Source organism: Hemitrygon akajei, chromosome 5 (genome assembly GCF_048418815.1).
Source record: "Hemitrygon akajei chromosome 5, sHemAka1.3, whole genome shotgun sequence".
Classification (NCBI taxonomy): Eukaryota; Metazoa; Chordata; class Chondrichthyes; order Myliobatiformes; family Dasyatidae; genus Hemitrygon; species Hemitrygon akajei.
Window position 1 is genome coordinate 165,797,980 of NC_133128.1, and position 15,268 is coordinate 165,813,247.

General features: G+C 39.9%; 1 protein-coding gene across 1 annotated transcript in view; it reads right to left on the reverse strand.

Annotated features, from left to right (window-relative positions):
• Nucleotides 1–15,268, reverse strand: part of itga4 (integrin alpha 4) — a 150,080-nt gene that overhangs the window by 15,975 nt on the left and 118,837 nt on the right. The window contains exons 22-23 of the mRNA XM_073047085.1: nucleotides 7,485–7,596; nucleotides 1,559–1,675 (exon numbers count right to left, since the gene is read on the reverse strand). Coding sequence (XP_072903186.1) covers nucleotides 1,559–1,675; nucleotides 7,485–7,596 — 229 coding nt within the window. The remainder of the gene's footprint in view (nucleotides 1–1,558; nucleotides 1,676–7,484; nucleotides 7,597–15,268) is intronic.

A 15,268-nucleotide genomic window follows, 5' to 3' on the forward strand; every position in this document is an offset into this window, starting at 1 on the left:
TGATTATCCCTCAGCCATAAGGCTCTTGAACCAGAGGAGATAACTTCACTCGCCCATCACTGAACTGTTTCCACAACCTATGGGTTCACTTTCAAGGGCTCGTCATTTCACGTTCTCGATATTTATTGCTCATTTATTTTTTCTTTCTTCTTCTAGTTGCACAGTTTGTCATCATTTGCACACTAATTGCCTGCCCTGTTGTTGTTTTGTTGTTTCTATTATGGTTATTGGGTTTATTGAGTATCCCAACAAAACAATAAAGCTCAATGTTGTATATGGTGACATATATGTACTTTGATAATAAATTTTCTTTGAACTTCTTATAATTATTTAGAAAATAAACTTTGTCAGAGCAGGTAATGCAGAACATTACTTCCTCTTTTTGTCACCTGGCAGCACTTTAAAAATTACAAAGTAAATAAGTGACAAAGTTTTTTAGATTCACAATACTGAACTGGCTGTTCACAATAAGGTCCCTCCGCAGAGGAGGGGCTGAGATTTTGCTTTTGCAGTGTACCTCCATTCAGTTACAGTGTAACACTAAGTAATGTTGCTGTTCTCTGAAATTCTCCATTTTCAGATATCTCTATCCTCATCCACTTCCATTGTTCATATGGGTCATTAGACCCAAATTGCCCCACTATTTAATATGATCAAGGCTAATCCTTATTAGCCAATATACCCTCTATCAAATATTTATCCACCTGCCATTTAAATGCTTTCAAAACTCAAGCTTTCATCATCAGCCACAGGACAGAATTCCAGAGATTCATAATCCTCTGCAAGAAGAAATTTCAATGTACCTCACTTTTAAATGACGAGTTCCTTTATGTTTAGTTATGCTGCCTTGTTCACCATTCCCCCATGTGTGAAAACAGTCCAATATCTACACTGACAAGCTTCAGGATCTCTATAACACAAGTACAATTTGCCTTTAAGCACATTGCCTATAGTGTTAAGACTCAACATAACAAACTCAATAATTTCAGATCAGTGCAACTACTTACTCACAACAACTGATTCTACAATTGTTAGTAAAACCACTAACAATGTCAAAAGCATCTTATTTTGTACTGTCACTCCCTCAATAATTTAGTCTTAGACCCTTTCCTACTTTTCTCATCTCTACCAACGCTTTTTCCAAACTACTTGCACTGAATTTCTCAATGCTAATTTTTTCATTTCGTAAGTAAAGTCATAAAACCAAAATAATTTGTCTCTCTTCTCACAGCAGCAACCTGTATTTCCAACATTTTCAGATTTTTTATTTTAAATTTTGGATTCTCAGCATCCAGTATTGTGCTGCTATTTTAAATAAATATGTTTCACATTGCTTTATTGCATGTGTTTCTACAGTGTTATCTGTTTAGTAGTCATACTGTAAGGAGAATCCACAGGCATAACTAACATCTAATTTAAGTGCCCCAAGTGGGGAACCACACTAACTGGAGGTTAAAAAATGTAGATATGCTAATTATGCTTCATATTTAACTTAATCACATCTTGAGATCATATTGGCAATATGGTATTAGGAGTCTTTAAAACAGTAACAACTTACACCCAACACCTTTATGTGAAGAATTTCAAACAGCTCAAAGTCATTTCCTTCCAATGTATTAGGCTGTGTAATGTTCAGCTCAATATCAGGAGCCATGTAACTCCCCCTGTTGATTACCTGGAAGTTGTCAATATGAATAGATTAAATATAAGTAATCTCAACACAACAACAAATTGATTTACATAGCCAGCAAATTACAGAAACATTAACTAATAAAATTTTGCTGCCTTTCATTTTATCTTTTATTGCCAATATTTTTTCATTAGCATTACTACATAAGCACCTTTTAGGAGCAGAAATGCAACTGTTCTATTAGTTTTATAAAAATTGTTCATCATTTCTCCCCATTTCCTTTCTAAATGGACGTCCCTCTGAACACTAGTTCTGAATTCTGAATAACATTCTGGCCCAGTGATACAGTCCACTGATATCTGCAGTAAAGGTAAAATGAATAGTGGCCATTGATTAGAAAGTTAGTCATTTGAAAGTACAGTGGAAAAGAATTTGATTAGTTATCTTTACTCCCTCAAATGCTCCCCTACTTCCAGTGAAGGAAGTGATAACTGAAGAGGAATGTGGATTGTGGGTAGGCAGAAAATAATCAGTTTGGAATCGAGTTGAAAAACGACAATTAAAGAGAGTGCCTTAGGCATGCATAGGAGAGTCACTTTGTAGAGGGAGATGCAGGGAGTAAGAAATGCAAAGAAAACGTATTTTCAAGACATTTATAAGTACGTGAAGAAAAAATAATCATTGTAAGGTAATGTAGACACTGACAAACAGGACATTTTATCTGGTGAAATATAGAAAATGCAAAGAAATTAAGCAAATATTTGGGGTCTCTTCATGGAAGACAACTTGGAAATTGTCCCAATAATAGTGAAGGATAACATGTCCAGAGCAAATTGAGAGTTTAAGGAAAATAATGAGTGAAAAAATGGAGAGATTAATGGGATTGAAAGGCATAAATCCCTAGGATCTGATGACCTGCATTCTAGGATTTTGAAGGATAACATTGTGTTGATAGTGAACCCATTGGTCATCATCTTGCAAAATCCATAGATTCTAAAATGGTTCCCTCAGATTGGAATGTAACAAATGCAACCACTTTGAGAAGAAAGGAAGGAGACAGAAAACAAGTTCAATATACAGGAAGCCCGTTATCAGTAGTCATTAACAGAGCACAACTTAGCAGCATCAACTTGGGTTTATGAATGGAAAATTATCCTTTTCTTTAGATACTAACTGAACAGGCAAAGGGAACCTGCTTAGTGTAATGTAGTTGGATTGCAAGCAGCCTTCGATAACATGTCACAAAAGAGGATATCAACAATATGAGATTGGAGTAATCAAGGGATAGATGAAAGATTTGTTAATAAACTGAAAATTTAGTGGGAACAAATGGATTATTTTTGATATCAGAGGCTATGTCAGAAGGTGTGTTCAATATTAATGATTTAAATGAGGGGCCTGGGACTGCTGATGACACGAGGGAGCTGGAAGGGTGGGCTGTGGCAAGGGTACATAGAGATAAGGACACGGTGAATGTAATATAGAACATAGAAAAACTACAGCACAATACAGGCCCTTCGGCCCACAGTGCTGTGCTAAACATGTACTTACTTTAGAAATTATCACGGGCTACCCATAATGTCAATAATGGAGAGTTTCTCCACTTTGAAAGGGGAAAAAATTACAAATGGTATGTTTTTAAATAGAGATTGGACATTGAAAGTTAACATGCAAGTTTAGCAAGCAATTATTAAGGCAAACTGTTGTCTTTACTGTGAGCGAATTTGAACACAAGATTAGCTAGAAGAGATTCTACAGATGCAGGAGATCCAGCAAAGATCTCAGTCCAAATCTCCAACTGCTTTTTCCTCTCCATAGATGCTGCCTGAATCCCATAGATATACAGCATTTTACTCTAATTATCTACAACAGATTGGAATATTATGTACAGGTCTGTTTTGGAAATACCATCAAGCATGCCAACAATGTGGCTTGCTTAACAGCTGACCAAGTCTCAGTAAGCCCTCAGTTCTGGTGCCCCAGGGCCTGCGATACTTTCTGATGTCAATTTGCTTATCCTGCCTCTGGATTTGAAGGACATAGCAGCTTCAGAATCAGGTTTATTGTCACTGACATAGGTTGTGAAATTTGTTGTTTTGCAGCAGCAGCAGTACAGTGCAATAAATAAAAATTGCTAGAAATTACAAGAAGAATATATTACAAGAAGAAAAAAAATGGATGTTGTGTACTTGGATGCTCAGAAGGCCTTTGACAAACTGCTGCATGAGGCCGCTGAGCAATACAAGAGCCAGGATGTTACAGGAAAGATGCTAGCATGGATAGAGCACTGACTGATTGGCAGAAGGCAAAGAGAGGGAAGAAAGGGAGCTTTCCCTGACTGGCTTCTGGTGATCAGTGGTATTCCGCAGGGGTTGGTGTCGGGACTACTTATTTTTACGTTGTATGTCAATGGTTTGGATGACGGAATTAATGGCTTTGTAACCATGTTTGCAGACGATGCAAAGATAGGTATAGGGGCAGGCAGTGTTGAGGAAGGAAAGGGGCTGCAGAAGGATTTAGACAGATTCGGAGAATGGGCAAAGAAGTGGCAGATGGAATATAGTGTCAGAAAGTGTGTGGTCATGCAGTTTTGTAGAAGGAATAAAAGTTTAGACTGTTTTCTAAAAAGGGGAAAAAATTCAAATCCTCATGCAGGATTCCCAAATGGTTAATTTGCTGGTTGAGTTGGTGGCGAGGAAAGCAAATTCAATGTTAGCATTCATTTCAAGAAGTCTGGAACTAAAAGCAAGGATGTAATGCTGAGGCTTTAAGGCACTGGTGAGGCTTCACTTGGAGTATTGTGAGCAGTTGTGGGCCCCTTATCTGCCAAAGAACATGCTGACATGAGAGAAGGCTCAAAGGAGGTCTATGAAAATTATTCCAGGAGTGAAAGACTCATCATATAAGGTTCTGGGTTTATATTCACTGGATTCTCATTGAAACCTATTGAATGTTGAAAGGCCTAGATAGAGGGGATGTGGACAGGATGTTTCCTATAGTGAAGGAGTCTAAGACCTGAATAGAGGGATGTCCATTTAGAACACAGATAAGGAGATGCTTTTTAAGCTGGAGGGTAGTGAGGAGGCCAGGTAACTGGGTGTATTTAAAGCAGAGGTTGATAGACTCTTGATGTCATGGCGTGAAAGGTTATGAAGGCAGAAAAATGGAGTTTGAGAGGGAAATGGTAGAGCAGACTTGATGAGCCGAATAGCTTAATGCTGCTCCTATGTCCTATGGTCTAAGAATGAATAATTTTATTTTTATTCATTTACATTTATTGCCCACCCCAGTTGCCCTTGATTAGTGGTGGTGATTAGCTGCCTTATTGAACTGCTGCAATCCCTGAGGTGTAGGTACACCCACAGTGCTGTCAGGGAGGGAGTTCCATGATTTTGACCCAGGGACAATGAGGGAACAGTGATATGCTTTCAGGTCAGGGTGGTGAGTGACATGGAGGGGCCTTTCCAAGTGGTGGTGTTCCCACGTATCTGCAGCTCTAGATGGTTGTGGTCGTGGGTCTGGAAGGTGCTGCCTTACGAGCTTTGGTGAGTTGTTGCAGTGCATCTTGTAGATAGTACACACTGGTGCGAAACAGTGACGTAGTGTTTATAGCTTCATGACCCACTCAAAATTCTGATGGCAGTTGGGAAGAAACTGTTTTTAAAACATGGGAGTACATCTTCAGCCTCTTGTATCTCCACATTGATGGCAATAATGAGTAAAGGGCAAGGATGGATGATGAGGGTCCTTCATGATGGGTGGCACCTTCTTGATGCATCGCCTTTTGAAGACATCCTTGATGATGGGAGGCTGGCACCCATGATGGAGCTGAGTAAGTCTACAACCCTCTGCACCCTCTTCTGATCTTGTGCATTGGTGCAGATGGTGATGCAGCCAGTCAAAAATACTTCTCGAACATACATATATCGTGAGTGTCTTTGGCAACATACCAAATTTCTTAAAACTCATGAAATATAGAGTCTAGTGTGCCTTCTTCATAATTACATCAATATGCTGGGCCCAAGAGAGATCTTCAGAGATGTTGCCCCCCAATGGAAGCTGCTCACCCTTTCCACTGCTGACCCCTCAATGAGAACTACGATCTGTTCTCCCGATTTCCCCTTCCTGCAGTCCTGAATCAGTTCCTTGGTCTAACTGACATTAAGTGCAAAGTTGTTTTTGTGACACCATTCAGCCAGCCAACCCCTCCCACTCTTCACCCTCTCTCATACATCTGCTCATCACCATCTGAGATTCTGCCAGCAACAGTTGTGCCTTTGGTGAATTTATAGATGGCATTTGAGCTGCGCCTAGCCACACAGTAAAGAGGACAGTAAGAATGAAACACTGGGCTAAGGGTATTGGTAGCATCTCTCTAGTGCTATGCTAAAGACTGCCCAAATTCAGCAGCTCAGAGGTCAGTGTTCAGTAAATCGTGAGTTGTGCTTTGGATTTGAAATCCTGATCTTCAGTCATTCTTTCCATCAATTACCAAAGGTTGTGCTATTGCAATAAATGTGATAGTGAATCTTATTGTTGATGGCTACTTTCACTGAGAAGAGGTTCTTACAAATGGGAACTGGTCCACACTACCGAGAGTCTGCCCGTGAGACTTCAGCAGTAGAGGGTGGTGATGCACAGCAGGAGCAGGCAAGTAGATGAGGAATTTTGCCTTGTGGACATTGCGTGATCAAATTGTTAATGATTTGGAGCACGGTTTCTAAATGCATGCAAAAACTAGTGTTGTCTGCCTATTGCAAATTGACCACCAAGCTTCCAATAACCGTGGTTCTGGATTGCAGAAGCCCAGTGACTTGGTTTTCCATGGGTCCTCTTAATTCCAGACCAGAGGGAAGTTGGTTAGGGGGGAGCAAGGAAGATTGAAAAATATATTCAGGAACAGTCTACACTGTGATTGGCCTTGGTATAGAATGATTGTGTGGTTAACAAATTGCATACCATCGTGGAGCAAATGTAAAACAAAAACACATTTCTGCAGGTAATACTATTCAAAAGTACTCCACAGTTCCTCCTGCCTGGCAGAGTCAAACTTAAAATGAGGTCAGGGATGGTGGGTTCTGCTTTCTTCAGTTTTCTGGGAGTAGTTGCACAAAGGAGATTTTGTCCACTGTGCCTTCAGCCGGTCAGAATCCACACTGGAATTTGGGGAGCCATCAAGTATATTCAAGCTTAGACATCAATAGATTTTTAGATATTAGGGGAATCAAGGGATATGAGTTTGTATGGAAAACTGATAACAAGGTCAAGAAGCAGTCTTGATCTTACTGGCCAACGTCTGCTGCTGTTTCATATGATCCTACAGTCCAAGAAAGCAATGAATTTGTGTGAGACAGCGAGAAGTTGTGGGGAATTTGTTGTGAATGTGAAAATGTAGAACCTGAGGCTGGGAAGCGGTGAATACATTTTAGAGATCCTGTGTAGACAGCTACAAGCACTGCAAGTGGCAGGAATGGTGAGATGCTTGAAAAAGAGCAACTGAGTAAAAAGATAGGAAGACAGGCCAAGGGGCAATTTAATGATGGAGGCTGCAATTCAGGTAATACATAGCCAAGTTAGTACATTAGAAGAAAGGCCAGGCCTCCATAAAACCAAGGTGCCAGTATGATCACGCATAGTTCATGGAAGACTAAAACTTACATGATTGTGCATTCTGAATCAAAATACAGAGAAATGTTTTGTTTTATGTGAGAATACTTGCCTTTTATGCAGTCTAAAAACTTATTCAAGCAGCTACTCCTAAGTACATACTCTGCTGAAAAACATTTAAACCATCTATAAACTCAGTCCCAGTGCGAACAATTGAACACATCTGTACTGAAAGACAGAGACTTACATGAAATGAATATGTGATATCCTTGTATGCGCAAGGTGAATCAAAGAAAGCAAGTGTTCCTATATCATCGCCTACGGTTCCCTCGTACGAAAATAGGGAAGGAAACACTGACCTGTTTCAAAAGCAGAGGACAATAATTGCATTAGGTAGCCTAAGGAAATAACAGTCAATTCCTCCTTTAATGCAGCCAAATCAAAAAGTGTTTACTGAGAGTTAAACATCTGTTCATATTAATATTATCTACATATTTTAGCAGTATAATAAATAATATTTAATCTTCATCTGGGAGTTAAGTTTATCATTAAGCAAATACAAAATCAATGCAACATTATATTGAGCAGAGATGAGTGTTGTATGCCAAACTGGTGAAAAGGTGCTTTATGTATATCTTTAAGTTAGAAGATAAACTCATTACATACATTGTGGTCCTCTATGCATTGGATTTACCAAATGCAGATTGGGTATTGATTGTTTATCTGTTTCAGTTTGGCCTTCCATTTGATTTGCATTCAACTATCTAATTTACTCCCACTATGACCTCCCTGTGTGATTTCTAATGCTATCAATGGCCCTTCATTGATTGGGGTTGGCTATGTATGTTACATCCTATCTGTCAAAGTTGGTACACAAGCCAGGGCAGTACAATATGGAGAGTAAGCTGTTCCCCACACTGCAGACTCCCCCATTTCACAGAGCTGATGAATCCAAAGGAAGGGCAGAGACCGATGCAGTTTGGCACCAGTGGTATCACAGGAGTTGCCAGTCAGGACTGAACTCAACGTAAGACTACCTCAGAGATTCCAGCTCCAGATTTTTCCTTGGGGTTTACTCCCAAAGCCTTCCCCGTGAGTGGGTACAGCCGCAAGGCTGCGGAGGTTGGAGATCAGAGTTTTCCTCCTCTTAGGTGACCTACCAGCCATGGCTGATTACCCTGGAGTGACGGTTTTTAAGGCAGCAGTAACCTACCTTTGCTTCTTCTATCAGTGGAAGTGTTTCTGCCAGGCTTAGTAGCTAAGCCACACGTGAAGGCCAGAAACTCGACTTGATTGTCCGAGGCTATCTGAGATGCATGACACTTGAGAGTTTATCCCCAGTACTTCCCCTCCCCCAGCTATGCCAGTGCCAGCATTAAGAAGCTGATTTCTAAAACTGTCCCAACAAAGCCTACTGGGAGTTAAAGAGTAGCACAACTTCTGATCGGATACTACTGTGCAGGTATCCAGATTCAATATAAAATGTTCAATAACTTCAGATCATAACCACAGTTTCCATTTCACTTTAGAGACTGCAGCTGGTGGTATCAGTTCTGTGATTGCCATTTATAGCTCAAAACCAAACATCAGTTTCTCTGACCATTCTGCCTTCTGACATTTAATCTCTCCTGTCCATTGTCCAATAACTGATCACATCTTTTACTTTTTGTTTTGTATGCTGTAGGTTCTGTGTTCATGGATTTGATTAAAATCTTCTATATCATCAGTGTTTCCAGTTCATTGATCAAAATGTTAACATCTCTATTTGATTGGTTTGGTTAATATTTCCAGCAATTTTCATTCACATAAGAACATAAAAACATAAGAAAACAGATTACTCAGTGCCTCTTCCTTTCCTTTTCTATTTACTTAAGCTTTAAAAAGACAAAACATACTTGATGGTCATCATGAAATCTGCCTGGTGGGCTTTAATCCTGATATCACTACTACTCTTAGGCTTTGGATAATAATTTTGCCAGTGAAAAGAAAATCAAAATATTGCATCATTATGGCATAAACACAAAAGTTTCTGAAGATACTGGAAATCTGGAGCAACACACACAATTTGCTGAAAGGAGAGAGAAAAATCACTAGAAGTTGGAAAAATTGATGGCCATGCCATCAGGCTGGAGGCTACCTAGGCAGAATATGAGGTGTTGCTCCTCCAACCTGAGTTTGGTCTCATCATGGCAGAGGCCATTAACAGACATGTCAGACTAGGAATGAAAAGTTGAATTGAAATGGGTGATTCTGCCTTTTGCAAAGGACAGGATGACGGTGCTCAAGAAAGTGGCCCCCAAACTGCATCAGGTAGAGGAGACTGCACCAGGATCAGCAGATACAATAGGTGACCCCAACAGCTTTGCAGGTGAAGTGTTGCCTCACCTGGAAGGACTGCTAGGCTCCCCAAGTAGGAGCAGGTTTAGCACTTGTCACGCTTGCAGTGACAAGTGTCAGGAGGGAGATCAGTGGACAAGAGAGTCACAGAGAGAGTGATCCCTGCGGAAAGTAGAGGGTAGGGCTGGGTAGGAAAAGATGTGCTTAGTGTTAGGATCCCACTGGAGATGGCAGAAGCTACATGGAGTGTTGTGCTGAAGACTGATGCTCATGGGGTTGTAAGTAAGGAGAAGGGGAACCTTATCACCTTCATGGTAGGCAAGGACAAAGGGAACCCTATCCCTTAACATTTTGTCATACACTTCCAACCATTTTAGCTGATCTTCAATACATTTTACTTGCCAGGCTTTTAACAGTTTTACACACTTGGCTTCCGGAGTAACTAAAAATCTTTCCACTGAACATTAATAAAATATACTTGTTTTATTTGCTGTTAATGATACCAAGAATGATTATAACTGTCATTCATTTTACTATAGCATCAAGATTATTAATATTTCTGAACATGCTCCCAATATACTGTATAATCAGTATAAGAATGAGTTCTAGTTTAGAAAGGACATGTTGTCAGTGGGGTGCTTTGCAGTACAAGCCCAGTTTGGATATTGGGCATAATATTATAGCCCCAATTTCCAATTTGTGTTGGTTCATTAAAATTCCTTCAACTAATGCCAGAAGGAACACAGGTGCAGTGGATGCTGATCAGCAATTTATTTTTCTTCACTTCAGACACACACATGGCCCTTTCATCAACACAAGGACAAAGCACTGAACTCTGACAATATATGCAAACTAAAGTTGCCTGGCAGCCTTTCATTTGGGGGTTCATTTCTTCATTATGCATGAGCCATTTCTGCATTTTTAAAAAAATATTCAACACCTTAAAAGTTACAGTTTAAAAAAAATAGCTTTTATTAACTTGAGGAGCTACAGACATGAGATAAAGCAAATTTTAGAGAGCTGTCAACTTGTGCCTTTATATTAGTCCATCTTAATTGTTATTAACGTCACCCCTATATAAGAGCTTGAAGGATTTATAAGGCTTTCTGTGGGGCCACTGGTTGTCTATCTTAATATTTTGTTAACAAAATATCCCTATCTATGTGTCGGAAATCTGTGGTCTGATTGTGGAAAATGAACAGACTTTAAAAGAAGAAAGCTGAAGCTGAAAGGTGGAATAACTGTCAGAAATAAAAAGCAAAATACTGTGCAAATCTGAAATAAAAATAGAAAGCGCTGGAAGTAATCAACATGCCTAACTGCATCTGCAGAGAACAAATGAATCAATGTTTAAGCATTTTGCTTCTAAACAACATCCTTCCGTCAGAATCGGAAGAAGTTCGAGATGCAGCACACTTTCAACAGCTCCAGGCTCAGCAAAATGCTGAGAGGTAGAAAGAGCTCAAAAGAAATTGGAGAAGAATCTTTACCAATGGGCAGTGTGCACAAGAAAAATGGGAGGAGTGAGTAAAATCTGAATTTTTTGAATTCAATACTGAAAAGAAAGCATCATGAAAAAAAACCATTGCAAGTCAGGTTTTTCAACCAAGGGTTAATTTCATGGTAGACACGGTGGGACATGGAGGTAAAAATGGATGTGTATCTAGCATGCTTGGTGCACAACCAAATTGTGGCACTCTTTCTATAGCCATAAAATGATAGGGACCAAAGTGGGTGTAAACTCCTTTATGGTAAACAGCAGGGTGGCAAAATGCAGGTTCGAATCCACTCCATTGGTGCTCAGGCTCAATGGGCTGAACATGAAACTCAGGTTACAGGATTGTAAGTCTTCACATTCCATCAGATTAGTTCACTGAGGAAATTTCTGTTTTTGCTCCTTTGAAATAATTCATGAGCATTTCATGTCCATGGCTTTCAAGACTTTGTAAGATGTAAAATCTTCATGAGAGTACAAATAATAATGCCAGAATTATCTTCTCTAGTTCAAATCACATCTAATGCACTTTTTCACCCATCTGAAGCATTAGAATACTCAGCTTTGGTCTGGCAAAAGAAACTAGCCGGAGCAGGGAAAACCACCAGGCATCCACAACCCACCCATCCCTGGAATGCATTTACACCAGGCTTCAATCAGGAGGAGACCCGACTCCACCGCATTTGAAGAACACATTTACCCTAATTGCTCTACAGTTGAAAGAATGCTCCTATGTTGTCACCATTTGTTATTCAAGAAAGAATATGGCCAATTTTGCAAGCAGCAAGGTCTCAAAAAGAAAACAAAGGATTGCTTGATGAAGATTGGTTAAAAGGTAATTAATGATGTGAACACCAGTAGAATTCTCCTATTTCCTCTCATTTAGAAACAGTGCTCAGAATAAAGAATGTTCATTCCATTTCCTCCTCTTACATGCAACCTTCTCTTATCCATGACTTCTTTGAATTTACCTGTAAGTGGTACCTGTTCCACAACTGCTCCATGTTGTATGTGCACTCCTTACTGAAGCAGTCACCTCACACACCTCTCCTCATTCACATACATGTGAATTCCATTCTTAATACCATTGCTGCAACCTTTCTTCCACTCCTACCTCTGCTGGCCAGACACACTGATTATTTCCCCACCTCATTTTCTTTAATGTGCAGTGCCTCACGAGGAAAGGTACACAAAGTGCTCATCTCTGGGATCATTTGACTTCCACCACAGCACTCCTACAGACCTTGAGGTATGACATGGACATCAACACAGCAGCTCATGTTGCTGTGCCAACTCTTTAAGCTACCTGAAAAACCTCCCTTCCTACATTACCCTACAATTTTTTATCATCCATATGGAACAACAACTAAAGCAGTCCCAAGCTAGGATAATGCAAAACAAAGGACACAAAGTCCTTTAAATAGTACACCTAGTGGAGGTGGAGAGATGCATTTCTGCTGTTAAATACTGAATCCTCCATGCACATTGAACGCAAGGAATTAACTGCATTGTTCTAGACCTATCTGGCAGGACTGACATCACATCTCTGTGGTACCCTGGTCACATTCTACATACTAAAAGTACTTGGCGATATTACATGTATTCATGCCCAAAATAATATGGGACTTGGATAACTTGCATTACAAATGTACAAATACACCATCCTCTGTACAAGTATCAATTCTGCCCCCATAGCTTCCAAACAATTTAGGTTATGGAGCAAGTACTGCACATTTTGTTCTAAATATTTTAATTTAAATTTTCAACCCTCTGAGTCATCACTGATCCAAGACTACAACATTTTGCAAACAAATTATGGCCTCTTACATTTTTATGCTTATATAACGTCCTGATTCACATTTTTACTGTTACGCTGTAGATATTTCATTCAACGGTTCTGTAAGAGCAGTCTGTTCTGCTTTCAACATGTGGAGGTTATTGCTGAAGATAAGGGATGATGAGGAATGTGTGTCATCCAATTAGAACAGTGGAACTGGGGGGAGGTTTTTCTGGTGAGGGACACTAAGGTTGGGCTTGGGGCTTTGGTTTGGCAGGAGATGAAGAGAGAAGACACCAGAGAGGACAGATCATAGGATTTGACCCAGTGCGGGACCATGATTCAATGACACCAGGTGCTGAGATCGATTGAGGATTAGTAAATATGGTGAAACACTGAGCACCAACTTGTGCACATCTGACTGTTTAATTAAAATGGGCCCTTTTCTTTCAGTTTTTCTTTATTAACCCTTTAGTTAAGATTCACAATTATAATTCCTGTAATTGTATACTGTACAGTGTACTGTGTTATTTCATGGCACTAATTTGAGAAGGATAGCAAATCACACAGCATCCACACAAACTGGGGTTTGGGGTGGGAGAGCTGCCTCAATCTCACGAGTTTGGCGGGACTGGAGAGTGTCTTCCCTAGGCTTATCTAACCAAGGAAACCATGAAAATATGATATTCTTCCTTAATACATCCTATATATTTGTAGCCCAGTATATATATTTATCTGCATATACTCTGCAAAACACTTAGGTCAACTATTGAAGATATTTGTAAACACTGCAGGATGCCTAACAGCAACATTCACAGACGATCCTAAAGCATTTTCCAGGGTTGGGAGATGTCCCTTCATTGCTCTAAATGCAGTTGGCAACAACATAAGCTGGAAAAACAGTAGACTTCAACTTGTTGGAAACTTTGATGAAGGCTAGGCCCACAGTGTCAAGCACATCAGAAGAAATGTCGAGCGATGTCTGTGGTAGCCTTCATAGCTAAGTTGTTGATTTTTGTTACTCAGTCTTAAGTTAGGAGCACCAGGTAGGTTCAACTTCCTCTAAAGTTTTTGGAGATCAGAAGTTTTGCAGGACTTGATGACAAACATCGTTGTTTCTGACTGAGATGGTAAAGAATTCAAGCCAAAAGGCAAATCCAAAAGTAATGTTTTGATAATAGCTAATAGATCACAGTATGAACACCACAGAATTACACAAGACTGGAACAGACCTTAGTGCCTTCCTCAGATGGTCCCATTTGCCTGTGTTTGGCCTATAATCCTTTTAGAACTTTCCTATCCATGTAACTGTCCAAATGTTTTTATTAAAAATGTTATAATTGTACCCATTTAAAGCACTTTCTCTCAGATTCCCTTTAGTTTCAGATTCTTGCACTTACTGCCTCATCCAATAAAGGCAAATGTACCATATTCCTTCATAATCACTTTGTCTGCCTGTGTCACCTCTTTCAGGGAACCACATACTTCCATACCTTGGGTTTCTCTGTTCTACAAGGTTCCCGAGCCTCTGTCATTCACTATATCCAACACTAGATTAACTTCCCAAAAATGCAACACTTTGAAACTGCCCAAACTATTTAAGCCATTTAACTACGTCTAATTCCCGCATGTGATTCATTTTAAATATATTATGCTTATAACTTAAAGCTTGAAAATGTGCCCATTCTTCATATTTTCTCTACAGTGACAAGATCTGCACGCTATAGTTTATGTGGCAACATTGGATTGTGCATAATTAGGCACTTGGCAAGAGCCAATATAAAGAAGTTAGGTTTAAGTGGAGTGGCCATTGTGTGAGTGGGCCAGTGTTAGAATGGGAGCTCAGGTTTTGGATAGTCTGTGGGTAAATGTTTTTATTTCATTTTTTGTTTTACACAGTTGGAACGGTGAGGATGCTAGGCAGGATAACGGAATGCTCCTCTTGCAGGATGCAGGTAGGCAGGGAAACCTCCAGTGTCCCTGACAACTTCACCAGTAAGTGGTGGATCCAGCCACAATTTCTTAGGGACTGTGTTAAGGAATTGGATGAAATCCAGAACAGTTGAAAGGCTGAGGGATTGATCGACAGGATAGTAGAGTGGATAGGGGAGAGCCAGTGGATGTGGTATATTCAGATTTTCAAAAGGCTTTTGACAAGGTCCCACACAGGAGATTAGTGTGCAAATTTAAAGCACACGGTATTGGGGGTATGGTATTGATGTGGATAGAGAATTGGTTAGCAGACAGGAAGCAAAGAGTGGGAGTAAATGGGACCTTTTCAGAATGGCAGGCAGTGATTAGTGGGGTACCGCAAGGCTCAGTGCTGGGGACCCCAGTTGTTTACAATATATATTAATATTTAGACGAGGGAATTAAATGCAGCATCTCCAAGTTTGCGGATGACATGAAGCTGGGCGGCGGT